At 38.4% G+C, this 27,451-nt stretch overlaps 1 protein-coding gene across 8 annotated transcripts in view; it reads right to left on the bottom strand.

Moving 5' to 3' along the window:
• The window catches only part of adgrl2b.1 (adhesion G protein-coupled receptor L2b, tandem duplicate 1), a 238,403-nt gene that overhangs the window by 103,672 nt on the left and 107,280 nt on the right, over positions 1-27,451 (bottom strand). For 6 of the 8 annotated variants that reach the window (XM_088347648.1, XM_088347657.1, XM_088347604.1 and 3 more), the window contains exons 4-6: positions 23,994-24,103; positions 20,288-20,302; positions 14,883-15,689 (exon numbers count right to left, since the gene is read on the bottom strand). In XM_088347648.1, the coding sequence (XP_088203774.1) occupies positions 14,883-15,689; positions 20,288-20,302; positions 23,994-24,103 (932 nt within the window). The remainder of the gene's footprint in view (positions 1-14,882; positions 15,690-20,287; positions 20,303-23,993; positions 24,104-27,451) is intronic. The other 2 variants (XM_088347614.1, XM_088347667.1) reach the window with 1 other exon arrangement.

Genomic DNA, 27,451 nt, shown 5'->3' with positions numbered 1-27,451 from the left:
ACTGCACCAATTAGTGGCATTCAATCTCAAGAGGCGGTAAAGTCACTCTTTGGCATGCAATATGACACGGAAGACACATGGCAAATCGTGTGCCACGTGTGAATAATGCACAATCCACACACCCGACAAACACACTTGTACTACAAGGAACGGGGATTATTGGGCTTCGGTGATGGAGCATGATTAGGTTTTATCTCTTTATAACTCTCCAGAGTCAATTACAATGATGGCACAACATTTCCGAGTCATCTGTGCTTTATGGTTCTGTTTTTGCGTGGTGAAGGTGCTCAAAATACATTTTAATTCTCCCCATTTACAAACATGCTGTCAACGTGTCCAGCCAGACACGATAAAAGACTCTTAAGCCGCTTAATAGCCGACAATATTTTCTCTGCCAGCGAATCATAGTTTTTTTTTTTCAATTCTGAAATGATGCATTGTACAGTTAATCTTGTATAGTGACAAATAAATCAGATCAAATCCTTGGGGTTTTTCCCCCCCAAGTGTTGCACTTACAAAGTAAATCGGGTAAAATTTCTGAGTATATTCTGAAAGTCAGCACTTGATAAAACAGTTCACTTTCTGCCGTGATGGTCACAATTTCTGGTGGCGAATGCTAGCAAGCTGTATCACCAATGCTAAGATAGTAGGCTGTCACTTTAAAATATTATAACGGCAGTATGCGGTGGAATACCAATTTTGCATAATTTAGCTCTCCAGCCAAAATGATATCTAAGTAGATTCTTTTGAAACCATGGGAGCATGTAAAGACGGCCGTTGTGGATAAAAACAATTACTACCGTCACTTATTTTGCCTTTTTCACCTCAAGCAAGAGCTGGTAATTAATGACAGCGAAACAAATCCCACAAGACACGAATTTTACATCAGGCCTTTCTCTTTCTTCAATGTCGTACCGCTTTTTATCCGAGGATTTGCTGCGTGGAAGGCAGAAAGAGACAGGACGATTCATGTGCCGTCGATAACTTCTGAATATTATTTCTGGAGATGAAAAAGAGGCCTGTTCAACGGTCATGGCACTTTTTTTATAGAGCGACGGACAGAAAAAGATACGCTGGACTTGAACCCGGTGTCGTTCGTCAAAAGTTAATTTGGTGCTGTTGCAGACATGGATGATTTAAAGGAAAATGGAAACTGGCACACACTAAAAACGAAGAGGCAGGAAAAAAAATGGTTCTGCCTAATCATGGCTGAGTGTTTATTTAACTACAGGCAGATGGCGTGACAGAACATTTCTCAGATTATGTTCATTGAAGTCAACTTCTCGTTTATTCCCGTTATGCGCACTACTTTCACACTTCTTGTGATTACAGACGGCTCCCGACTTACGACCATTCGACTTACGTAAAACTGTAGATACGAATATTTTTTTCAGAATGTCGAAAAATATCTGGACATTTATGGAAGTTAGATTTTGTATTGTTTGCACCTTTTTCCGAGTACAGGACATAACTGTAGTGCTTCTTTCCGCCGCTACCGGCGTGTGGCGCTGTGAGAGGTCACCCAGTATCCACCCTGAAGTAAAAAAATCAGCTTCCTCTTCTTATTTCGTATGTATACATCTCTCCTTCACCTGCTCGTAATCCCACCGCTGCCACCAATGTAGCGTGTAGTTTTGTGTGGGTAATGGATTGCTCCTCTTTCATAAAAAAAAATACTCAGAAACACTTACGGTCTCTTCGTAAACACACCGAACTCTCTCCAAAACGAACCTCTCGCGCTGGCCTAAACTCTCGTACAAACTCTTGCGACATTCGTCGCCCTACTGACATCTTTCATGCACACCTCCCATTTTACGCCTACACCATCTCTAGCACGCTGGGTACTAATTTTTATTGAATAATATCTCGTGCATCCATTCAATATGGTTGGTGTGAAGTGTAAAGAAGAGGCGAGCCGTTTCTTTTAAAACGAAGGTGGAATAAGAAAGCTTGATGCGGTTGAGAAAATGGTCGGACCGCTTTTTTTGGCCACTTTTTAATACGGAGGAGGACCTTTTGAAGCACAAGTAAAAAAATAAGTTAAAACCTTTATTTATCTTTATAGAGCATATTATTTATTTTTATTTCATTTTTTTTGGTACAAAACAATACAGGTTTCTTATACGAGATGATAATGAAATTCCGCAATGTACGCAGGACCATTAATAGGGGAAAAAGATCTGCGATTCACCGAGGACACAAAAATCAGAGCGCCAACACCCACTTTACCCGAACAAAGAGTCTAGTAACGTTTCCTGAGGGCAAAGAGATTTGTAGGTGATGAGCCCAGCAACTAATTGGGACATTCTGTGTCCTGCTGCCATCAAGTAATAGGGGGCGACAAGCTGAATGTTACACAGCTAAATGCATTTGTGCAACTCCAAGGCTTACCTGCAGCCGTTATTTAGGGACGTGCAAGTGAGCTGACATACACCTAAATTGTAGAAAAAAAAACCATCAGCCAGGAAGAAGCACCTGGGTTTAGCTTGACATTTCAATTCGCAGAGGACAACCAGTCAGCTTAAGCCAGGCAGCCGTTCATCTTGTGGGTCCGGATCAAAATTCTACCTGAAAGCCAAATTAATTTTCCCCTTTCGCCCCTTGTTAGTTTGAAACCCTCCAGGCAATAATTGGAGCTTTTGAAACATTTCCTCTTGAAAGGAATCCGTTGTATCTTTGCACAGCGCCCAGGAGGAGATCCCAGATGTCACTCACATCAACGGCATAGTTAAAAAGAAGATCAGCTGATCGATCAGCGCAATTCCGTGTTGGTAATTCATTTGCGGTCATTTTCTTTTAATGACTTGCGAACTGCCAGGAATAATAAGCGGCGTGATCGATAAGGGGACTTGATGTTTGCGCGTCACATCAATCAAGAACAGATTTAGGGAGATTGCACGGTTACAAACACAAGCTTTGAGCAAAACCAACAAGGTGGACAATGATTAACTCTGCCGAACAGGCTTTGTTGCCATCACTCAGCAGATTATGTGAAAGCTTTAAGCTACCTAACTTTGTAAAAGGACGCAGCGAGAACAAGGAAGGGATGACCTTGAATTCAAATCGCTTGAGAAACCAGACTAAGGCGCGGTCAAAGGAATGCGATTTCCGTTTTACAAGATACTAGAACACAAGTCGTATTTTTGAGGGTAATCATTGAACTTAATCATGTTTGGCCTTGGTGGAGCATAAGTTGAAACAAGACATGATAAACGTTAGGTAAAGGTCGTTGTTGCAATATAAAACTTTTTAGGGGAGTCAGTATCTACTTAAAATTACTACCGAATAAAACTCGTAAGTCAGACCAAAGTTATCGAAAATAAAATAAAAATAGTTCATTGTAAACTGGAGAGTGTGTTGCTTAAAGGGATAGTAAACCTCATTTGTCCTCTTCACAAAAACATGTTAAAGACTCTGATGAAACGGGCAGCCCGGTAAATTTAAGTATTAAATGTAATTATTTTAATAATGTTTGATTACAAGAATTGAAAATACAGACAACAATAATAATTTTTAAATAGGTTTCAATGTAATATTTTAGAGTGAAATGTTTATTTATTATTGAACACATTGAAGTGGTTTTCAGCTAGTATAAAAACATTTTGTAAATTCTGAATTTTGGTAACTGTACAAAAGCTTTTAATAATCACCACCAGCTTTGAGAGAGTCAAATTAAACTATGATATAAACTCATCTTAACGTAGTAATAAATGCTGATTTGCGTGTGTGTGGTTGTGTGTGTGTCTGAGTTTGCATGTGGCTTATAGGTTCCGAAACGGCTAAACCGATTTTCGTGAAAATGTAATTGAGGCCCCTAGGAGTGTTTTTAGCTAGGTTTGGTGTTAAGGCCATTAAATACCAACATAATGAATAAACACCTGCTTTCATGTACAAGCTTCACTAGTGGCTCACCGGCAGTTTTTAAACAGACCACGGTCCCAACAACCTCGCCCAAGTAAAATGCCAGGCAGTGCTGGGCCATTAAGCTTGTACTTTAATAATTATAGACTTTAAAAAGGACAATTTAAGCCAATTCATTTAATGTATTGCCCGTAGGATGAATATCTTTTTTAATGGAGCATAACGGAAAAAAATCCAGCTTCTTTTGGGCATTTCTCCAATTGCTGTCAATTGAAGAAGCATCATGGGTACTCAGGAAATAAAACAATCATGGCTTACCCAGTTTTTCAAAGAAAAAACATAATGTCTTTGTTGATTTGTAAAGCACTTTTCAGGCAATAAATTATTTGTAAGCTAAAAAAATTCAAACCGGAATATGGGTGATATTCAGGTTTTGTAAAAAAACATATTTCTTGTTTCACTTTACCTCGATGGACCGAGGTATTGATTAGCCTTGTGCACATGGCCACATTCTTCTACTTCTTTGTTGGTATTTTCTTCTCTGTAAGGTTGTTTCTTGCAAAGAATCTTGGTCTCAGCCTTTCAGAAACTAGAATTATAAACCCTCATCTAAACGTTGTCTGAATAAAAACGTACATTTTATTAAATATAGCATTCAGGAAAAAAACTTCTAAATGAGAAATATCGTGTGCCAGTGAAACAAAAAAAAACTTTGAAAGTTGTATTGTTTTACCATTTTAAAACAATTTTTCTAGTGACCTAAGTCAACTGAGGATGTAACTAATTGATAACGGCTATATTGTATATTTATAAATAGCTTAAAGAATTTTTCACGATATAATCGTCATGTCACAATAATCTAGGCAGCATTTTATAAAAAAACAACATTATTTTTACTCTGCTTCATCTAAACAAAGGTTGTTAAGTACATTGATTATGAATACATGGTGCTAAGTATTTCAAGATTGTATGAGGAACAAAAAGACATATTTTGAAAAAAAAAAGACTTTTGAAATTGTAACCATGAAAACCAGTACTATCGGTTTCTTGTAGGGGAACAAATCTTAAAAAAATTAAACAGCCTGGACAGGAATGGCTACTGCCAGGCTGTACTTTCCCAAGACACACCACAGGAAGTGGTGCCCCTACGACCCTGGCGGTGAAGGGATCATTGATATTTTATCCTAAAATATATTGTGAGATCCTTACTACTTACTACAAAGAAATACTGCATTATGTGACCCTCTCGTATTGTAATACCAGTGGAACCAAGAAAGAGAAATGCGCTTTGGCGTTCCTGTGGTCATTGAATCTTAACGACTAAGATTAAATTTCTTTTACGCTTGGACTGATGTTATTTCCCCGCCTTTAGATTATTCTGCAGCTAAAGTCGTTGTTGCCATAAATCCTAAAGCCGTAGAAGGTGCACTTGTGACGGGCCAATTAATTTCAAGTGGCGGTCTACCAAGGAAAAGATTCTCCCCAACATTTGAAAAAATAATGCAATGGGCAACCCCACATGACACGATGACACATATCTTATTTAAAAAGGTAGTGCTACTACTCAAGAATAAAATAAGGAAGCCTGTTCAGTCTCCTTATGTGACAGAATGCTCTGTTCTCTCCGCCCCGAGGTAATGTGGTATTCATGTTTAGCCAGGCATAACAGTAGCTGAGAGCACCTAACACATTCATTGAAAAGGCGTCGCGCTGGCCATTTTTTTTCCTTTGCCTTCCTTCCTTGGCCTCTTTTGAGACAAGGAATGCGATTCGGATTATTCACGTGTTAATTACAGGATGTTACCAGTCTGGCATGTGGAGAAGCTCATTACCAGCATTCTCCACAACATGCACATTATCAAAGTCTTAATGGAAAGCAAAAGCAGGATCCATACTTGTGGTAGGGGGTCTTTGGGGGGGATGAGACTCCCCCCTTTTACCCGGGCGTGTGGAGTTATGCTGCTGGATGGATTCCAGGCTCCAGCGGGAAAACAAACAGACGTGTTGACAAGAGGCCAGAGTTCAGGAGTACACAGCCCCCATTGAGGCGTCGACGACAAGACCCTTCGACAAGGCCGCGGCGGCAATCGCATTTGCAGCTGGCGTCCAGAGGTGCCGCTTCGTAATACCGATGCGCAACCCTATATGCTAGCATGACGTAAAGTCGGGTTGAGAGGGTTTTTTTTAAGTTCCAGGATGGAAAATTGCAACTATATTCTGGCAGATGTAGACTTAATAAACTAGTTCTTTATTCCTTTGATTATAATTGACCATTGGAAAAAAAAGGCTCTCGTTTGCCTTGTTTGAGATTGTAGACAGTGAACTCTCGCTGTAGCGTGGATAACTTTTAAATGATTTGCACTGTGCTTTGTGTGCTGATTCCTGATTGCCTTAACAGTCTCTCGCCTTATTGTTATTTAACAGAATATTTTTTAATAACAAAATCAAACCAAGTTTGTCATTGCTTGAGCCTGCAAAAAGGGTATGAGAGGTTTTCTAATTTTTTTGGCTGGGGGGGTACCCCTGTAACCCATGTAACATGAAGGGGCCGGAAACCAGTTCAGACCATTCAACAATGCAGTTCTGATGAAACCACAGTCTGTGTGAAACAAGGCTGCATTTTCTCTCCAACTTTATTCAACATCTTCCTGGAGAGAATCATGACCAAAGCTCTGGACAATCATGAAGCTACAGTTAGCCTTGGAAGGCATCAGCTAACGTCTGATTTGCTGATGATATTTCCAGGATTGGCAGAAGAAGAACAGGAACTCATGAGATCTGGTAAATCTCATGGACAAAGCATCAACCCAGTCTGGGATGGAAATCAGCACAGAGAAAAACAATAACAATGACTAACAACTCCCTAGGTATCATCACAAGCATCACCATCAACCACAAAGAGCTTGAACCTGTCCCCAAATTTAAATATTTTGGAAATGTCATATCAGAAGAGTGGTCAGAACCAGAAAACATGGCCAAGATAGCTTAATCTGCTGCACTTGCCCGACTTAGACCCATCAGGAGGGACAAAAACACAACAGTGAAATCAAAGCTGAGACCCATGCAAGCGCTGGTTAGTTACATCTTTTGTCTACGTCTACAAAACATAAACTTCCATAGAAAAATTATAAAAGAAAATCCAGGCCATGGAGTTGCGATGCAATAGGAAACTTCTGGGCATCAGCCCACGTGACAGACGAAACAGTGCGCAACACCATCAGAGGGTAAATTGGAGCCTACGAAAAACTATAGAATGTCTTGTACAAAAGTCGTCAACTATGCACAGACAAAGTCTTCAGTGGTATGGTCAAGTCACAGGATCATCAGGATTGGCCAAGATAATTTTCCAGGGCATATTCCAAGTGGGCAGGAGGATAGGAAGACCAAAAAACTTCTAGGCCAGCAACATAAAGGAATGATAGGAGGCAAGGTTGTGACGACCCAGAAACAGGCCTGGAACAGTCAACAGTGGAGAAAGCTGTCTAGATTGGTGCCCAGGTAACCCAGGCAGTTAAGGGTTCTGTGAACCGTGGACCCCTGTGATAAACGATGGTTAACTGTATAGCATTTATGATTGTATTGAACTACTGTAATGGGCTTTTTGCAGGCTAATAACAATACCTTGAAATGACACTGGTACTTAACTAGCCCATTCCTGCTTGGGCAACAACAAGCAATTATTTTACAATTCAAATAATATGTCGATTACTCAATTTATCCCCCAAAAAAAAAGAAATATTTTAGGTATTTTCTTTCAGTGTAAAACATAATTGCACAAGAACATTGTTACAAACAAATTAATGATTTATGTCTTGGTTTGAAATAAAGTTGGTCATTATTTTCAAGAAAGCAAATAAATGGTCGGCAGGCCACAATTGGCCCCCAGGCCTGGTTTGGATGACTTGTTCGAAGAGTGCCTTTCAATCAAAGAAATGATAAGTGTGCACTGCTATCAAGTGAAGTTGGGTCAAGATGTTTCTTTAGCCAACAGCTCCGCACGGAAAGATAATTGTGGTCGCCATCAGTCAGATGAAACCTATTGCTTACAAAACCCATTCGGCACTTCAAAGATTAATACTTCACAGCAAAAAAGTATTGTTGTACTGGCAGAGTTTAAATTGTTAATCTTGTTTTTCTTGTAAAATATAAAAATGATACTCAAAATTGCCAAATCATCTGCCCTCTGATTTTTTTAAATCCAAAGTTATTTTCTAAATTGTAAATAAAAAGGAAAATACTTCAATATCTTTTTTTTTGTAAAATATAAAAATACTACTAAAAATTGGCATCTCCCATCTGCAAAAAATATTTTAAATGACATTTTTGAATTTTCAATACAGTATATTTTCAAAACTCTTTCTTTGTACCGTCTTACTTTGTAATTGGGCTTGAGGAAAAGGGTGAATTCTTATGCATGCTCAAGTTTTTCTTTAATTGTAGGATAAAAATGGTGAAAGTAAGAAAAGGACTGTTTCAAATATAGTCCAAATGCCAACCCAAATCCCGCCAAAAGACAAAAAAGTAAGTTTGTTTCGAGCAACATACATGGCATTTGCCAATTTATCAAATCTTGCATACTTTTTCATTTTTACAAAATAAACAAACAAGTAAACAATAAAGGAAAGCTATAGCAATCAACAAAAAACGATCTAAAAGGGCAAAATCGGATGCAGATCAAACATTTTTTTAAATAAAGCATTATTTTACTTATTTGAATGTGTTATTCCTGAATTTTAAGCCTTTTTGTAATATAAAGGAAGTTTTGGGCTGTCAAGTACTGAATGGCCATCAGTCAAATCTTTCCGAATTGAGCCAACTTTATTTATTTTTCATATTTAATCAAAAACTACCAAGAACATAGATTTGCTTTAAGTGAAGAACATTTCCAGGAAATTGCCCATTAAGACCCATTGTTGACTGATATAATTTTTGCATACGAAAGACAAAGTTTGGCATGCACTATTGGAAAAAAAGACTCAACAGACAGGAAAATAAAATACAGTAATCCCACTGTTATCGCGGTTAATGGGGGCCAAAACCAACCGCGAAAAGTGCTTAAAAAAAATAAATATATATATATATATATATATATATATATATATATATATATATATATTATATATCATTTTATTTTATTATTTTTTAGACCCGCTTAATGGGGACCAAAACCACCTGCGACAAGTGAAAATCTGAGAAGTAGCGACACCCCTTCAAAAACGCTTAAAAAAAATAATTAAAAAAAATATATATATCTCATCTCATTAGCCGTACCGCTTATCCTCATTAGGGTTGCGGGGGGGCTGGAGTCCATCCCAGCCATCTCCGGGCAGTGGGCAGGGGACACCCTGAACTGGTTGCCAGACAGTCGCAGGGCACACAGGGTCAGACAAGTCATTCGCTCATTCACACCTATTTTTTTTAAATTTATCATTATTATTTTTTTTAGACTCGCGAAGCTCTCAACCACATTAGATTGTTGTTTTTAACTTTGTCGTTTTTGCAATTCTTGTGTTTTCAGAGTTAAGATCAAAGTACAGTGTTCCTCCACCATTTTGCAGTTTGACTTTTGTGTTCCTGGTGCATGGCAGATTTTTTTCCCTCGTTATAGGTTCCACAGATAAATACAATTTTTGCGGAATTAAGAAGTCACTTTACAAGCGCATTGACACTCAAACCAAACTCAGAACTGATTTCGCATTGCATTTTCTTTATGTGAGCAATCTGCACGAACGACATTAATACAAAAATAGACGTTTATACGTTCAACTTTGACATTTGTCCATCACCAAAATCCAAAACTAGTTTGCTTGTTCATTCTCTCTTCGCGGCTGGGAGCCTAGAAGCCGGAGTTTGAGTGTATCATTCGTCTCTGTACTACGTGTTGCACTGTGGTAGTGCTTTGGGGCAAAAAACATCCAAAATAAAGAAAAATGTGCATCTTAATAGATTAGTTTTGTTATGCTACATATATAAAATTCCTATTTTGGGAAAATTCACTTAATAGCCCCTGTAATAAGTACATTTTGAACGGATTAAGTGCAGAAAATCAAAGAAACCCTGTATTATCAAAATATCTACGATCAAATGACGTGATTTTTTTACTATTTTTGACCAAAACTTATTTGCACTTTATTACCTCTGCCAGGGATAATTTCCTTGTGCGCTATTATAACTGAGTACAGTTTGGAGGAAAAATGGCGTGCTATCATTATGTCCAACTGAAGACAGAAGGTAGAAGGTAATAAAACAAAAACACACTTAAATGGTTCCTATGATACCGCGGACGCTGCCGTGGCAACCAAATTTGAAGTAAAGGATGAGAGGGACAACCCGTGTCACGCAGCTCACCATATATTTCTCGAACGTCGCCGGCATGTTAGAAAAGGTTGAAGAGGCCGGCGACGGTAATGGTTTCGGATAAGGCCGGGGGATTAGGGAATGTGATAGGGACCGAGCCTCAGCTGGGAAGAGTGCCTCGGCTTGCTTTGTGGTAATCAACAAGAGCGGTTTTGGTGGAGATGCAATCGGCGTGGGAGACGGGCCTCGTTGCCGGCCCAATCGGTCATTGCTGATTGGATTTATGACATGCCTGACCCTCTCCCTTTTAGTTACTCCTGCTTAAAGTAGGGTTAAAATAGAATCCTCAACAAAAAAAAAAGATCAACAAGTCTAACTAACTTGAAAATTGTACGAAGCGTTACAGAAAAATCCTAAATTTTAAGAAGGTTTGGGTGAAGGTCTTAATGTTTTCTTGTTAATGATTTTGTTAGCGTTTGAGTCAAGTCTTGGAAATTGTTTTCGGGTCAACATTGAAAAATATTTGTATCACTAAACGTGATTTTAAAAGCCAAGATCTACGATTATTGTTATGAGCAATAGAATGTCTTGTACAAAAGTGGTCAAATACCAATGATATACTTTTTATTGTTGTGTATTTTTCTAATCATTTTTTTCCTAAAAAGATGGCATCCATTAGTGACATTGCTTTTATTCATTCATTATCTGCACCGCTTATCCTCAGTAGGGTCACGGAGGTGCTGGAGCCCATCCCAGCTAACCTCGGGCAGTGGGCAGAGGACACCCTGAACTGGTTGCCAGACAGGCGCACATTGCTTTTAATAAGGCCTGATTTTTCAAGCCAATACTGAGACTTATTTTGGGTAGAAAACTACTGATTCATTGACTGATTCATTGGCTGACTACAGATAACAAATCCCAAAACATAAATAAAAATTAAAACGGGTTACAATACATTTATACCCAGCCAGAACTGGTTAAAAAGATGCCATGGTTCTGTCCAAAATATGTCGTTATTTCTGTTTAAAGATGAAAGTTAAAAAAAACAATTGAAATGACGACTCTTTGGGGGCTCAATTTGGATTCCTTTGAAAACATAAAGGCTATTTTATAAGAGTCAATTTGGCCACTCATTTGATTATACCAATTTTAAACTTCTGTTTTAGACATAATATAGTCTAAAAAAAGAACAGATTTAGCTGTTATCCAATGTCCAAAAAACATTTTTTGATTTTAAAAACAATGAAAAAATGCTGTTAATGGGTACCAGAACTTCCCCGATATATGCAAAAATCCACAAGGTAGTCCCTCACCCTTATATTAACATGCGCTCTACAGGCTCCCACTTACAGCAATTGACAACAAGAGATGAGAAATCATTTTAGCCTGAAAGAAAGGGAAAAGAAAAAAACACTGCCACACATGACAAAAATCTGCTCTCTCAGTCCTCACTCTTGGCAGGAGTCGACTGGGGATAATGGATCGCAGCCAAAACCAGTCCCAGATCGCAGCAATTTGAAATGGGGGGTAATGGATCGCGGCCGCACGAGTGCAGTTTATTTTAGGTGGAAATATAGTAACGGAAAAAATGCGCTCTTCCGGTCCCCCCCATGTCGCAATACGCCATTAGGTGTAATGGATTGCGGCCGCACAAGTGCAGTTCAAATTTTGGTGTACAGTGTGCCAATAAAGATATGCCAAGCCCAACGAAAATGCGCTCTTCTGGCCACCAGTCGCAGCAAAATGCGTTTGGTGATAATGCCTCGCTGGACATTTTTCAACTGGTGATGCAATGAAGCACAAACTACAAAGTAGTACAGACGCTCCCCGACTAACGACCATTCGACTTGCGTAAAACAGGAGATACGAACATTTTCTTCGGTATGTCAAAAAATATCCGGACATTGCTGTAAGTTAGATCTTGTATAGTGTGCACCTTTTTCCGATTACAGGACATTACTGTAGTTCTCCTTTCCGCCGCTAGCGGTGACTAGTGGCACTGTGAGAGGTCACCCAGCATCCACTCTGAAGAAGAAATCCACTTCTTTCCAGTTCGTCATACTGTTCATCTCTGCTACGAACGGCAATGTTTTAAATATAAAATCCCTTGCATCCATCTAAATACGGTTGCTGAAAAGCGAAATGCTTCTCCAAATAGTAAGGGTGGAAGTGGAAAAAGAGGTGAGCCATTTCGTTTGAGATGGAAGTGGCAATAATAAGGAAGATCGATGCGGGAGTGAAAATGCTGGATGTTGCACGTAGTTTCAACATGAATTTCTTGACCATCGGTACCATATACAAAAACAGGGATCGCATAATGCAGCACGTGAACGGTGCAGTGCCGATGCAATTGACCATCATTTGCAAGAGAAGAGGGAAAATCTTATATGAGATGGAGAAACTTCTCACCATCTGACTCGAGGATCAGCAGCAGTGGCGCATTCACGAAACTCTTGGCCGAGGGGTTTTCGCTCATAGATAGAGCCATCGCACTCTTCGAGCAGCAAGACCCAAATATTGAACGTTGCACAAAAGTTGCAAATTGAATGCATGATTCCATACAGTGCTATCGCATAATTTATGACGAGAAGAAGAAAAAAAGTGTGCAGTCATCGTCGGATCACTTTTTCTGGCCACCACACCCTCCAAAGGAGATACAGAGCAACCCTCATCTTCTCGTTTCGGAGGAGGAAACTATTTAAGCCCATCTCCCAAAAGTAAGTTAAACTTAATAATTTAATTAAAATGTTATACTGCATGTTTATTTTTACTTATACAAGCCTTAAACATATTTTAGAAGCCTAAAAAAAAAATGCCATGCAAAATATAGCACGTGTGCGACTTACGAACAAATTCAACTTACGAACGAGCATCTGTATATAAGTACATAGTATATAGTATATATGTATAAATAATATATACAGAACACCATTCAGTTTTTGATGTTTGTTGCAAAAAGATAGATCAAACTTTAAAAATCCAAGCCGGCTGATGTATGTTTTGCCTCACATTTTACAAAGTGGTAAGATGTTTAAAAAAAAAAGTAGTAAAGATATAGCCGTCTTTGAGCCTGACTACCCCTCAACATGACACTCGTGCTGCCTCCTTTTTCCCCGGAGAAAGATTTTCCAATGGTTAGAAAGAAGGACATTTGAGTCAGAAGCTGGCGTGTTTGCCTTTTGGAGGTTACATCCATCAGTGTAAAGTGACAAGGAAATCATGCAAAACAAAGTGAAAAGCTAAGGCGGGAGTCAAAGTAAGCTATCTCACATTGGGGGACGACTCAATTCAGCGACAGCGCTGTTACTTTAAGCCTACACAAATGTGGCAGTTGGGAGCATGTAGCCTCATTAGCTGTGCCGGTCCAGAAATAATGACTCGGCCTCATACTGGCGGGGTTACATTAACAAGCTCGCAAGAGCGTCGTTTTACAGCTAATGCAAAAGCATTGCTTACCTTGGAGTCAACTAAAGATGTCTTCGTTGATTCTTAAGGGATTTAAATGGCAATGCAAACGATTGTTTGGCCTTATCAAAAGTCAAATTAATTAAGATCATATGACTGCGCTCAAAAAACTAGCACAAAACTGCAGATTTGTTTCAACAGTACTTTTTGGATTATACCGCACAAACCAAAAACTAAAAATTGTTAGGACATCGAATGTGTTCATCACAAACCAGAAAATACTGTAAATAACATTGGAAATGCAAAATTGAAATGAAATGCCAATACATACAGTACGTAACCATTTCTGAATGAATCAGTTCACTTTAGCGATGACACCGTATTTCATGATGTTAGTAATGTTAAATGTGTTTTTTCTTAATCAAACTATATGTCTTAAAGTACCATATTTTCTGGACCTAAAACCTCCAAATTGGCCAGATTTTTTAAGGTGCGCCTTATGATTTGGTGCGCCTTATTTCCGGGAAATAAGGGGAAAAAAAGCCTAAATGTATAGTTGAAACTGTTCTGCATTTGAGGACCATAATGTGGCCTTCAAGTGTCCTCTTAAGGTTAGCATGTTAATTCTTTGTTGCTAAAAGGAAAAAAAAGAGAAGGGCAGAACTTCAACGGCAGTTGAACTCTCTTTGCAAATCCTCTTTTGCTGTTGCTTTAGCCAATAATTGTAACCGTTATTGAATGAATTTATTCATTTTAGTGGTGAAACCAGATATGCTAATTTCTGTTCTATGAACTAAGTTATTTTAACTTTAATGTACTTATTATGCAACCCTAGCTCTTACGGCAGTTTTAATTTGCGCCCTATAGCCTGGTGTGACTTATACAAAAAAAAAATGTTGAAGGTTCAAAAGATCAGTACAAAAGAGTAATCACTTTTTTGGGGTTATGGGTGATTTGTTCATTTCGTAACCTGATGTTAGTTGCAACATGCTTAAAAAGGAAAAAAAAGGTGAAAAATACAAAATAGTAGTAGCGATTATCAGACTTCTAGCTACCAATCAGTATCAGGGCTGGAAAAAAAAAATCCTTTCAGTATATCTAATCCCGTTTCTCTTCGATTGAGTCTTTCATAATTTTCAGTTTTTTCAATGATTAATGCTTTTTGTATGTATTTTTTTCTATTTGTATTTGAAAAAAAAACCTGTTAGGTTTGCACAACTAGGCAATCTAGAAATATAATCTGTTTCAGTAATACTGTGGTGTGGGGGTAAACACTTCAAAAATAGAAAAATAAAAATCAATAAATACAAAACCCTTACCTTCAACGGGATCTGGCAGCGTGAAATCGAGATCGTAGCGGATCACGTAAAAGTTATTCCACACGTAGAGCTGGTTGTCCCTGGGGTTGTAATCCACGGCCGTGATGTATTGGTACTGGTTGGGGAAGGCGATGTCCATGTACTCGCCCCGGCCCAGCTTGGTGTCATAGATGTAATCGATTTGGCTGCCGTCGGCGCCTCCGTCGTTCTCGCCCTCCTCGTAGGTTGAGCGCACCACGTGGAGCACGCCGCACACCATGAAGGCGTTGGAAGCCGAGCGTTTGTCGTAGGCCGTGTCCCACGTGGCCTCGAAACGCAGCGTGTACGGGTTGAGCTGGCTTAACACAATACGCCCGTTGTTCTGCTCCGTGGCGTATATAACCCACAACCCCCTCTCGTCAACCGCCAGGTCGATGTCCGTCTTGCCGCCCCAGCGGTACGGCGACGTGTCGTGGTAGTTGGCGTTGTTGACGATGGCCTCGCCGCTCTTGATCCGCGTGCGGAGATCGAACTTGACGATATTGCGCGTTCGCTCTTTGTTGAAAAACACAGCGCCGTCATAGGCAACAAAGCCGGTGCCGTCCACCCGGTGGGGGAGTTTATAAGTGGTGGTCTGCCGATTGTTTTGAAAGTCCTCCAGCGAGGCGTATTCGATGAGGGTGTCTGTACGGTAAGGTGTCCAAGGCATGAAGAAGACCTTGTCCCCGGCTTGCAGTGGGTCTTTGCACCAAGAACCCGCTTGCTGTTCCACATCGGACACAAAAGTGGCTTCGCCGATGCCTTTCAGAGTCCCGGGACAGATGAAAACTATCGAAAGAGAGAGGACAAAAGTGAGACTTGGGACAGTCGGGAATAGTGTCCCATCACGTCTGCTGCGACTGAGTAGGACGGCTCTAGATATATCCAAACAGAAGAAAATGGGGGACACTAAAAAGTCCTGTAAACGCAAGACAAGCACGAATGGATACTGATGAGCCGTCTCTAATTAAAGCTTATCGCCCCTTTCAAACTGGCCGTCATTTTAGATTTTGATTGATTTGGGTGCATCTGACTGGATTAAATTAAATATTTTTACCTTAGAGCCTTGCTGACTGAGTCCTACCATATCGAGGCAAATCAAACCTTCCATAAATCATTTCACACTGCACGTATTGAAAACCGTATTGAATCGTCATTGATGGAGAGATTTACACCCACAATGGAAATGCTTTACCTTCAAGCTTGCCCTGAAAATTGTCCTAAAACCGATTACACTTATTTGCTGGGCTTCCCAACACAACCCAGAAGCCATGCATGGGACATTTTTAAGTGAATTTCTAGACTAAATTCAACCAAACAGCTCAAACTTGTTCTTTTTGTGAATATTGAACTGCAACTGAGTAGGATACATGTGTATTAACATTCAGCTCTAAAATGTGGTTGCGGTTTTAAACTAGGCGTTTTACATTTTTTCATAACCTGTAAAAATCTGCCCTGGCAGAAAAAATATCTAGGAAATGGCATACGACAAACACGCATTTATTATGTCGCATTTCAGTGACTGAGAAAATAAGGATTTTTTTTTAATCTAAATGCCATACAATATCTGTTTGCAGGCTATAAAGGTAGGAAAGTTCTGCAGTGCTCCTGCCAACAGTAGTAGGATAAAACAGCAAAAATTAGCTATTATCTCCAAGTTATTGCAGAGTTTAGACAGGAAGTTGGCCTTTTTATTATACATTTTTGTTTTTTTTTCATCAGCTATTTTCCAATTCTATTCTGGAATTGCCCAAATGTTGGCTTGTAATACTATTAGTGTGTAGATTGGTCCAGAAAACGGATCGGATGGATTTTGCCAAAATTGTCAGCACTCATTTGGGATTTATGATTAGATATATATCAATCCATCCATTATCTGGACTGCTTATCCTCAGTAGGGTCACGGGGGTGCTGGAGCCCATCCAGCTATCTTCGGGCAGTGGGCAGGGGACACCCTGAACTGGTTGCCAGCCAGTCGCAGGGCACACAGAGACAACTCACTCGCTCATTCACACCTAGGGACGATTTGGACCGGCCAATTCACTTAACATGCATGTCTTTGGAATGTGGGAGGAAACCGGAGTGCCCGGAGAAAACCCACACAAGCACGGGGAGAACATGCAAACTCCACATAGGAAGTTCGATCTCATGACCTCAGAACTGTGCCGCACAGGCGCCAACCACTGCTCCGCCGTGCTGTGATTATATACATATATAAATTCTTTTTTTAAAACCTTTTTACATGGGCAACACCCTTGGAAATTATGGTATGGTACTAAAAGTTTGAAATTTTTCTTTATAATCTTGATTCCATTTTGACTTTTAATCCTGAAATTCAGTTCTATCATTTGTTTTTGAGAGCTGGTATGTTAGTTATTTTTTCTCAAAACTTTCATTTCGTACAGATTTGTCTAGTCAAATGCACGTTAAAACATTTTATTATTAACACCAACTAAAAGACTTTCCTCATCTTATATTGATGTACAACACCAAAATATTCAAAGAATGAATGAACCTAATCACAATAGTTGCAGTGTTGACAAAAACAGAAGATATAGAACTTAATGATTTGTAGAAATATGCTATATATTGTGCATTATTTTTCTCTTTTTCTCTTTAAAAAATATATTTGTGTACTTTTTTTTAACAATTAACTTGTTGCAGTATAACCTCAGCGTGTGATGATTGTTTGGGGGATGTTTTAGAAAGACAAATGAGCCCCCGACTCGACTTTCAACGAGCTACCTGAAATTCAGTAGGCATGTTTATTATGAGAGGGGACCTGAAAATATCCCAAGGGTCCATGTTTGAATTGCAACAGCAATAAGTCAGGCCTTTTGTCTTTCTCACTGGCTCGCTGTGCCGCAGAACACTTTTTCATCACTAATTTGCTAGACGGGCAGTGTGAAAGGGGCCGGTGTCTTTCTCCAAACAATTGCATAAAATAGTTTTAATGGTAGGCAATGACATGCATGACCTCTCCCAAAGAAAGGGGAGAAAATGGGTTTATTTTTGTGAGGGGAAAAACAAGCAACGCATCGTCGATGGCAGCAAAGCAGATGAAGGGAACAAAACAGCAAAAAAGGATTGTCATTACAACTTTAGGAAGCATTGATGGCTGAGTGAGTACACGGGCAATCGTGTTGAGTAATTTGTGTTTGGAGGAGTCTCAACCAGCCATCACTGCTAGTTCACACCACGTGCTACAATATACACAATACAGTAAATGACTAGACCATGTTGGGTAGGAATAACTAGATACAGTACAGGGTTTCCACTAGCTTTTGCAATGGCTTTTTTTCCCCTTTTCAGCTTCTTGGAAACCGAAATATCCATATCACCTAAGATATAGCACGTACTTTTAAAAGACAATAATGCCGACCTGAACATAAAATAAACTATTTCTTTGCTTTCCAGCAAGGGAAATTGTAAATTTGATTTTTTTTTAATGATCTAATAACAGTGTCTGAAACTGGTGACAAAAAGTTACCGGACAACAGGGCAGACAAAGTTGACTGCCCAGCCATAAAGTTGCCTGCCCCATTTTTCACAACTTGAAACACAATAAGATGACTAATCGCAAAAAAAAAAAGAATTCTTCTATTCTATTCTATCTTCTATGTATATGACATCGCTGTTTTCTAACTGGCATCACTATGTACCTGTATTTACTCATCTTCATTCATGCAATGTTTGCGTTGCGTCGTCTGCTACAAGCCACGTGAACTCCTCTTTCAACGATGCTTTTAATGTACGTTTACGTTTTTTAGCGTCATCAATTTTGTTAGCTTCTTTTGAATCGTTCTTCTGGAGCTGAGAATTTGGCTTGATTCCTAACCACTTATCCATTTTTCTTGTGTTCTCTGTGTGTCTACTTTGGAAAATGATTTGCGAATGCATGACCTCATAACGCTCGGGAGAGTCCGAAAGCAAGAATTTATTCAATGCAGGCTTATGATTGGCTGCTGAGTATGCAAATCGCCAAACGAACCAAAACTCCAAAATTTCAAACGGAACGAAGATTTCAAAATCGGAATAAAAGAAAAAGTTGTCGGCCAACTGGGCGGAGACGTTTTGTAAGTTGTACGCCCGGCGTCCGGACAGACGTTATTTCAGACACTGCTAATAACAATCTTTTAAATTATATAAATTCTTTAAAAATGATTGTGGCTGTTCATTTCTACCAGGCCTGACCAATAGATCAAATTAGATGAATTCATCATCTATATAATTTGAACATTTTTGATTAAAAGCCTATTTTTGTTTGACAGTTTTGCCTTAGGTGCGCCTTGTAACTCTGGACTGATTCATGTATCAAATTATTAACCCATTAATTTTGGGACTTGACTTCACATTTTAATTTGGACTAACCTACAGAAGGGCATCTCTATTGATAATTTAGGCGTTGACTTAAAAAAAAAAAAATTGCTTAACAAAAGACTGATTCATACGAAATCATTATGCAGATTACAAGTTGCAAAAAGTAAAATATGCAATCAAAACTATTAAACCATTTAGTTAGTAAACAAATTAGCAGAGTTGATGAAAAGTGAGATAAAGGATGATAATTTCTTGGAATTTTGTTGTCGGGTATTTGGAGTGACACAGACAAATTTCATTTATGCTTTAGTATGTTATTTATGCTTTAGTTATCAGAATAGTATCTTATGTTGTTACTTCTATTGTACTTTTATTTTCAATCTTCAGTTATTGTTGTTGGATTTTATAAACTATATTTCCCCTTAAAAAAGTGACTTATACTTCGGTGTGACCATTTTTTCCCTCTTATTTCCGGTGCGACTGGTACTCCAGAACGACTTAGTTTGGAAAATGCAGCAACCAATAAGCGTATACTGCATTTTCCGTGATTGCATTAGCTACAAGTGTTAAATTTGTGTTAATGACATGTCTAAAATCAGTTAACTCTTGTATTTTTTTCATAAATGAAACTGGAACATTGGATGAGCTGTATTTTTTTAAAATTACTTCTAATTTTAATGGCCCAGAGTGACTGATAAAATCAAAATTTTATTATTATTAAATATCACCCAGTTCTAATTCCTAATTGCAATTATGCGCCATGCAAACCCTGTATACACAACAAAAACCCAATTTCAAGGGTTCATAGGACGCAATCACCAGACCTTGGAAAAATCAGCACGCAACCATCTGTTTTTGCCATTGTCTTTCATGTTAAAAGCTCCATTGATTCATCATTGAAAAATTTGGGAGTCCATATGTGCAAACAATCCTCCTATGGGTTTGAGATCGCTCACTGGGAGGTGTGCATGTAGGTGGAGGGTGGCTGGACTCTCAACACCACAGAACAAGGAGAAAAAGGAAAGGTGGAAGGAGGTTAGTGACAGTGGACCGGTCCACTTATTTACCTTTTTGCTCCACTTCTATTTCGGGCGGTGAGAAAGAAAGTAGGGGGGGGAAAAGGAGTAAAATAGAAAGAGAAAGGTTATCATGAGTCATTGGCTGGTACAAGCAGTGAATTAGATGTGAGAGGATGCAACCACGAAACGGGATGATTTTTACAGGTAGAGGAGCTACAGGGGAAAGAAACTGAGATGTCAGTTTATTAACAGTCATGTCAATAGTCCTTATGTCTTAAAATAATGATTTAATGTATTTCTACCATGTACCGTATTTTTCGGACTACAAGGCGTAGCTAAAAACCCATATTTGACCAGAAATTTCAAAGTTTGCCTTGTAACCAGGTACTGCAGAATACAGTGAAAAAGTTTGGAAATGCATACATACATTTTTGGTATGCGTTACCGTACAAGATATTAGGGTGATACCGAGTTGATTGATAAAGGGAAACAAACTCGAGTAAAGGCAGTAAGAGTGCCAACACGTTACACCAAACCCCCAGTTGTACAAATGACATACGATAAGGCATTAGACGTTATTATGGCAGTTTTTTCTCACGATGCCACAACACAGATTTGCATGGTGCAGTCTGTTGTCTTGCAACTTCTTCACCTAAGTGTCAATAACCTCTCAGTTTAATACATATGCATATGTAAAAGAGCTAGTATTTAGTCGAAACACTGTGTATTCTCCATTTTCAAAGCCCTAATAAGCAGGTTAGCGCCTTACATGGCTGCACGGCCGCTATTGGGAAATATGAAGCCCAATGTAAAGCGCTTTGGGAAGTCTTGGCTTGAGGGCTGCTATATAAATGCAGATCATTGGTGAAGATTTGCATGTTGCATTCTGAATGTATTTTGTTAAATTACTTTGTTTTCTCCTTTCTCTAACATTCATTGGTTAAGATTTGCATTCTTCATTTTGATAGGTTCAACAGTCCATCCACTTCTTCACCAATAAATGTTAAAGAAAGGAGAAAACAAAGTCGACAAACTCTTTTTAGTACACATATACATTAGACAGAGAGGTTTTCAATGCACATGTGAAGAAGTGGAGAGACTGTTTAACCTATAAGCATGCACTATGCAAATCAGTGTTTTATCACCACAAGTAAAAAACATTGTGACAAGGAGATCACGTCGAATACCTTTGAGTGGCGTCTGTACCTCTGGTGGTCTAGTGCTAACATTTTGGCACTCTCACCGCCACCACTCAAGTTCGATTCCTATTACATACTATGTTTTGCAGTTTGAATAAGCGCCACTTATTAGTGAATTGCATTAACATGTACCCAAACACAAAGAGGTTCTCACTGTAATCTCAATTTCACTCGCTTTATAGTTCAGTGCGCGATATGTAAGAAAAAAATTATGACAAAAGATTATTTTTGGGGGTGCGCCTTAAATTCCAGAGCACCTTGTAGTGCAGAAAATACAGTACAGCAACTCCAAATGGTCATTACGATACAAACTGAAAAATGGCACACAGGGTTATAAAAATGGTGAGCTGGAGCCACTGGGTGGTGGATAGGCTGCGTGAAAAATTGCAGGTTAGACAGCAAAGGAGGTTAGTGGCCAGAGGTGAAAGGGAGGTCTGTTTGAAAAAAGGAGGAAAGCACGCCAAAAAAAATGAATATTTCTCACAAGTGTTTACAATTCATCAACACTAAGCACTTTCACAGGAACCCCAGCTACGCTCTAATAAACTCGTCTGAAACACGCTTTCAAGCCGGATTTATGCTGGTCGTAAACGCAGACGCGGTTCAGACCTCAAATAGCTTCTAAAATGAATTGAACACTAGCATTTGGAGAAGAAATCCTGCAAAAGACAAGTGACACGCAAAAAATGGTGCGTCCTTTTATTCAACCAGGTACGGAATTACCCCTTACTTTTATCTTTAGACAAAAGAACAGATTTGTGTGTGCTGGATCTCTCGTTTTACAGTAATGGCAAAAATAAAAAGATTCAGTTGTGCAAATCCCACAAGGCTGAATTAATGTGTTTCCTTTCCAGGATGTAGCAGTTACTATTCAATTCGAATACCTTTTGGAAATTTAATTAAATAAATCCAATGTTTTTGTGTGGATGCAAATATTGTGAATAATTAAAAGCAAAGCTGAAGATGTGCAATATGTTTGGTTAAGACAACATATAGTATGCAGAAAATTGTATTAATATAACATTACATTAACATATCATCGCTGCCATGTGAATAAACTGTAACTCCAGACAACTGTTTTTGTTTGTTCTTTTGAATCAACCTTCAATAGTTTTAGATAATTATTTAAAGAGTCATTATTTTATAAATGTGTCAATATATATATATATATATATATATATATATATATATATATAATAATAATAATGGTGATAAGTATTATTTTACATTAACGTAATGTTTTATGTAATGTTTTGTGCCGAAACATTGAAAGAAATTTAACAAAACTGCATTTACGAAATAAAAGATAATACAACTTATGTTTTGCCGTTTAATAAACTAACACTATGGAATACGTACACAAAACAATTGCAAAATTGTGAAATCCAGAAATATTTAGAAAATGTTAAAATATAAATAAGGTGTACAAGTAAAATTAAATTCTATTTTTGGGGAATAATAATTACTTTATGTCTTCTCTTAATTGTTCCTGAAAGTTATTTAAAGAGTAATTGTGGTCTAAATCCAGCAACTTTAAATAAATCATCTATTTTATGTAAAACAATATATATATTCAGCACTTATATTACTATAAGTGCCTTAACATCCACCAGGGAGAAAAATAAAAAGTTGGTGAGTATTTTTTACATGAAAGGGTTATGTTTTATAAAATAAATGTTTTAAAATCCAATAAACTCTAAATAATACAAATTTATCATCATCCATTTGTGTTAGCACACTAGATTGGATAGAGAATTTAAAACAAAATGGCATTTAAAAAATATTACATTTAAGATAATATGAGGTATCCTTTGCTAGTTGCTAAGTCAACATTACAAAAAAATACACAAAACACAATTATTGCAGTTATTCGACTATAGCGTGCACTCCTAATTTTTTTTATTAATATTGGTCTTCATTTTGTTTCACTTTTTCTCAGCTCAAACTTTGCGGTTGGACGCAACGTGAACAGAACCCGGGGTGCGGCATTGAGAGCACGAATTCCAACCACTGGATCACCAGCGGTATAAATGACAAACAAAAAGGCCTCATTAATAAAAGCCAATCTCTTTTCACACGTCAGTGGTTCCACTGCCGCAACCCGGATCCGAATACCGTAACATCATGGTAAAACCTCATGTATAACGTGCAGCCAGTTCTTTTTTTAAGTTAAAAAAAGTGTGTTACACACCAATAAATATAGTATCCAAATAAGTTAGTAAGTAATGTTTTCATTGAATTCGAAAAACATGTCCATATTTTTTGCAGTTATAAATACAAATCATTTAAAAACTCATTTTTTAAGAGCTTGGAGTTTAGTAACGTCAGTTTTAAAACCTGAAATCAAGTGAACATGTCTAACTCAAACCGAATTTTGCTACATAATATACCATAGTTGCCCCTTGGCTAGCAGTTGCCAATAATTGCCACAAAATTACATCAGCGCTGAGCAGTCTGACACATAAATTGTCCTGGCAGCAAGCGCGAGATGTATGTAAAGAAAATGCAAAGACAACAAGAGTAATAGCATGATTCATGGAGATGGCGATACTTACTATAGGGTACACACTCATACTGGACCTCTAAGTACTTGTAGGTGCCGGGGCATGGATCGGGAAAGACATCGGAGCCAGTGACAACCACACACTGCGTACGGTTGTTGCACCTAAAGGGAATAAGACAAGATTGACCACAGATGTCATCACCCGCAGAGAGATCAGTAAGCGCAGCCGGCACGGTAGTCAAGAGTGCCGCTACCGTCAAGTTTTCGGGCCCGATCGAGTTTACATTGAACAGACAGCCGGTAGTGACTCGCTGTTTTGTAAACAAATATGTGATTTGATTGAAAGCTTGCGCGAAACTCCTCTCACACGGACTAAACTCAATTTTTTTCTCCAGAGAAGCCTTGTTCTTTCAGGCGGAATAGTACTGTGTAAGCAAAAAAATTCAGGGAGTGGATATTCTGCAACGTGTGTCTTAGATTTGATTTGTTCATGTTCAACAAAAAGAAGGGCGAGTAAGAATTGGGGTATAGCTAAATGAGGATTTTTTATCTGAAAAAATGTTTGAATTAATATTTGGGGCATGCTGTTGTACATTTGAACATGTGCGCATGGAGGATCAATCCTGCCGTAAGTACAAATAGATGTATAAATGAATAAACTCCTCCAAATATATGCTAAAGAGATAAATGATTAATATACAGAGACCCCTCACCACTCCGCACTTCAGTTATCACTGGTTTAATCCTTTGCAGATTTTGAATTGACTTAGTCTTTATTGTCATTGATATCACTGTATTGTGCGTCGTGTTCTGTTGGACGACAGCAGGGCCCGAACAGGGAGGGGGCCTAATGCTGATTAGGTCTGACTGTCTGTGTGCGTGACTGTGATAGTGGGCAAGAGCAGTGCTGCTAGTCCGGCCTACTGCTAACGGCTCAGCTGACAAATCTAAGCCACCGCTGCGGACCCTGTATCTTGCAAACGCCAGGTTCATTAGCCATGAAACAGATGCACCATTACAATCAGGACAGCTTAATTTCTTCATGGAAATCTGGTTCAATCCGAGGATACCAGATACTAGTGCGCAGCTTGTCGGCCGCTCTATAAATTGCTTTCTTACACTGAAAGGAGAAGCCCTCCAATTTTGTATTACTTTTGTTTAACGCAAATAAAGCCATTCATTCAAATGCAATTATGTGTTGTGTGTTATTATTTGTAGATCTATGGTTGTTATTTTGTAACAGTCGTATATTCTCAGTCGGTAACGAGAACATTTTGAGGCAAGTTTAACCCTTTGGACGCTTTCATGAAGGTGTGATGCTACTTCGGGAATTTTCATATTTCCCGGGTGGTACTGGTCCACATTGACCTTGAAAACCACGGTATGTCTGTATTTCATTATTTTCAACAATGTATTTTTTTTTCATTTATTTATTTTGGCATGTATTTTGTCGCAAATCTTGTGGCGCATCTTGTCATTTTTGTTGTGTTGTTTGTTGTGTGTTTTGTTGTGCGTTTTGTCACAACAAAATGTTAATTATAGGAGGGGGCGGGTCAAACTGGCCGAGTTTTTCACTAATTGGTTGATTGGTTTAATAGCCGTTTTGTTCACCAATGATCAACCAATAGGTGAAACACTCAGGCAACCTCATTTAAGTAGCATTTTGTTGTGACAAAACACACAACAATATACCTGACAAGTTAACAAAACGCATGATTAAATAAACTGCATCTATGTCATATATTTTGGTATTATGTTATTTATTTGTGTGTTCATTTGGTCACATGGAATAGATTTGTCAGTATTTATTCATACATTAATTTTTCTACATATAGCGGCCCTTCATACAAGTGTTTATTTATAACATGAAGTAAATATCCGATCTGAAATCCCTGCACTAATCCAAATGTGTGTGTTTGCGGAGGCCAGGTGCACGCCACCGCTATAATTTTCCTCAGGCATGGATTTGTGTTAGCAAAACTACGAGTGCTTTTGTTTAAAATCCGGTTCAGTACGTAAACAGTCTAGCCCACACAGCTAGCAAACATCAACTTTAGCCAGAAAATCACAACCTTAGTGTAACTTAACCACAAACTTTCAGGGAAAAAAAAAAGAGTAGCATTCTGGTTTTGTGTGCAAGTGTGTGCATGCGCTCTGAATATTTTAACAGCAAATTTGAGCAACACTGAGTTTCTGGGCGAATTTTCAAATGGTCCCCCAGTATTACCTTCTTACAATAGCTACCAGCTAACTCGCTTTCTGACAGACCTTTCATACAAATGTTTTTGTTCTCTTACTGTTTTAATCAGCTTACTGTGAATGAATTTCAATGAAACCCCTTTTAATAGATTAACATTCAGAGCATATTCTGTTCTATTTTATACACACTCAAGATAAAAAATTCAAACAATATGCCATTTGATCAGATATGCGAATTCGACCAACAACCAACTTTGTACCAGCACAGACTATGTTCACATGCAGGGAAAAGACTGCCTGGAATCGGAATTTGGATATTTGGAGCTATCCGAAAGGATCATTGACATGCCTGGAGACAAACAATCCCGTATACGTGGCGTTTGCAAGTATTCTGATTCCAAGGGCGAAGCAAACATCATCACGCAAATACACACATTACAAATATACATATATATATATATATATATATATATATATATATATATATATATATATGTACATATATATATATATGTTCATTACTCTAAAAGAGCGCTTCGTTGCTGTGTCTCATATGTTTACAAGATATAGATCTAGTAACATGGCTAGTCAAACGCGTAGACTTACACTACATATTGATGGATACAACTGTGGCAACTATTATGTACTATGTCATTTTTGTTAAATTGTAATGTTTCTGAGAAATCAACCAATACACAAAAGGCTTTTTTAAACGAGTAAACAGGAATTAAGATTATTATTTGTCTCTGTATTTTATGTCCCCTACAGTGCTATGGAGCATGAGCATACCTCGGATGACAGAAATTGCACACAACCAATTGGCTTACTCGAAAACACGCACGTGCAATCAAAGCATGAAAGGTCTAACCTAACCATTGCAATCGGAATACTCTCAGTCGGACTAAGGCCTTGAACGAATTTCTGTATGCATTTCCATGGCTTCCGATAATCGGACTACTCAATAGTGCATTTCTAATCAGATTATTGCCTGTATGTTAATGTGCCCATTGTGACCATAAGATGGTGACTACAAGTAGAAAACGTAAATTGATGGAAAACATTGTTTGCATCTGCACAGATTTTATAACCGAAATTAAACAACACATAAGGTCACGTGATTCTAAATGCGTTACAATGACTGATATCAGCGGAAAACAGCACTCCATAGAGACTGTCGCCTGTTTGAGTGGGGAGATAGCAGGGTGAGCAGACAGACAGAACAGCAGCTAAAGGCATATCAGGTCTTAACGCTGGCATTTCCTCTAGCCTCTGCACCTATAGAGAAGGAAGACGTTGGTTAAAGCATCACAC

Source organism: Urocampus carinirostris, chromosome 1 (genome assembly GCF_059441175.1).
Source record: "Urocampus carinirostris isolate Australia breed hairy pipefish chromosome 1, RoL_Ucar_1.0, whole genome shotgun sequence".
In the NCBI taxonomy this organism is placed as follows: Eukaryota; Metazoa; Chordata; class Actinopteri; order Syngnathiformes; family Syngnathidae; genus Urocampus; species Urocampus carinirostris.
This window is presented reverse-complemented; position numbering and strand designations above follow the sequence as displayed.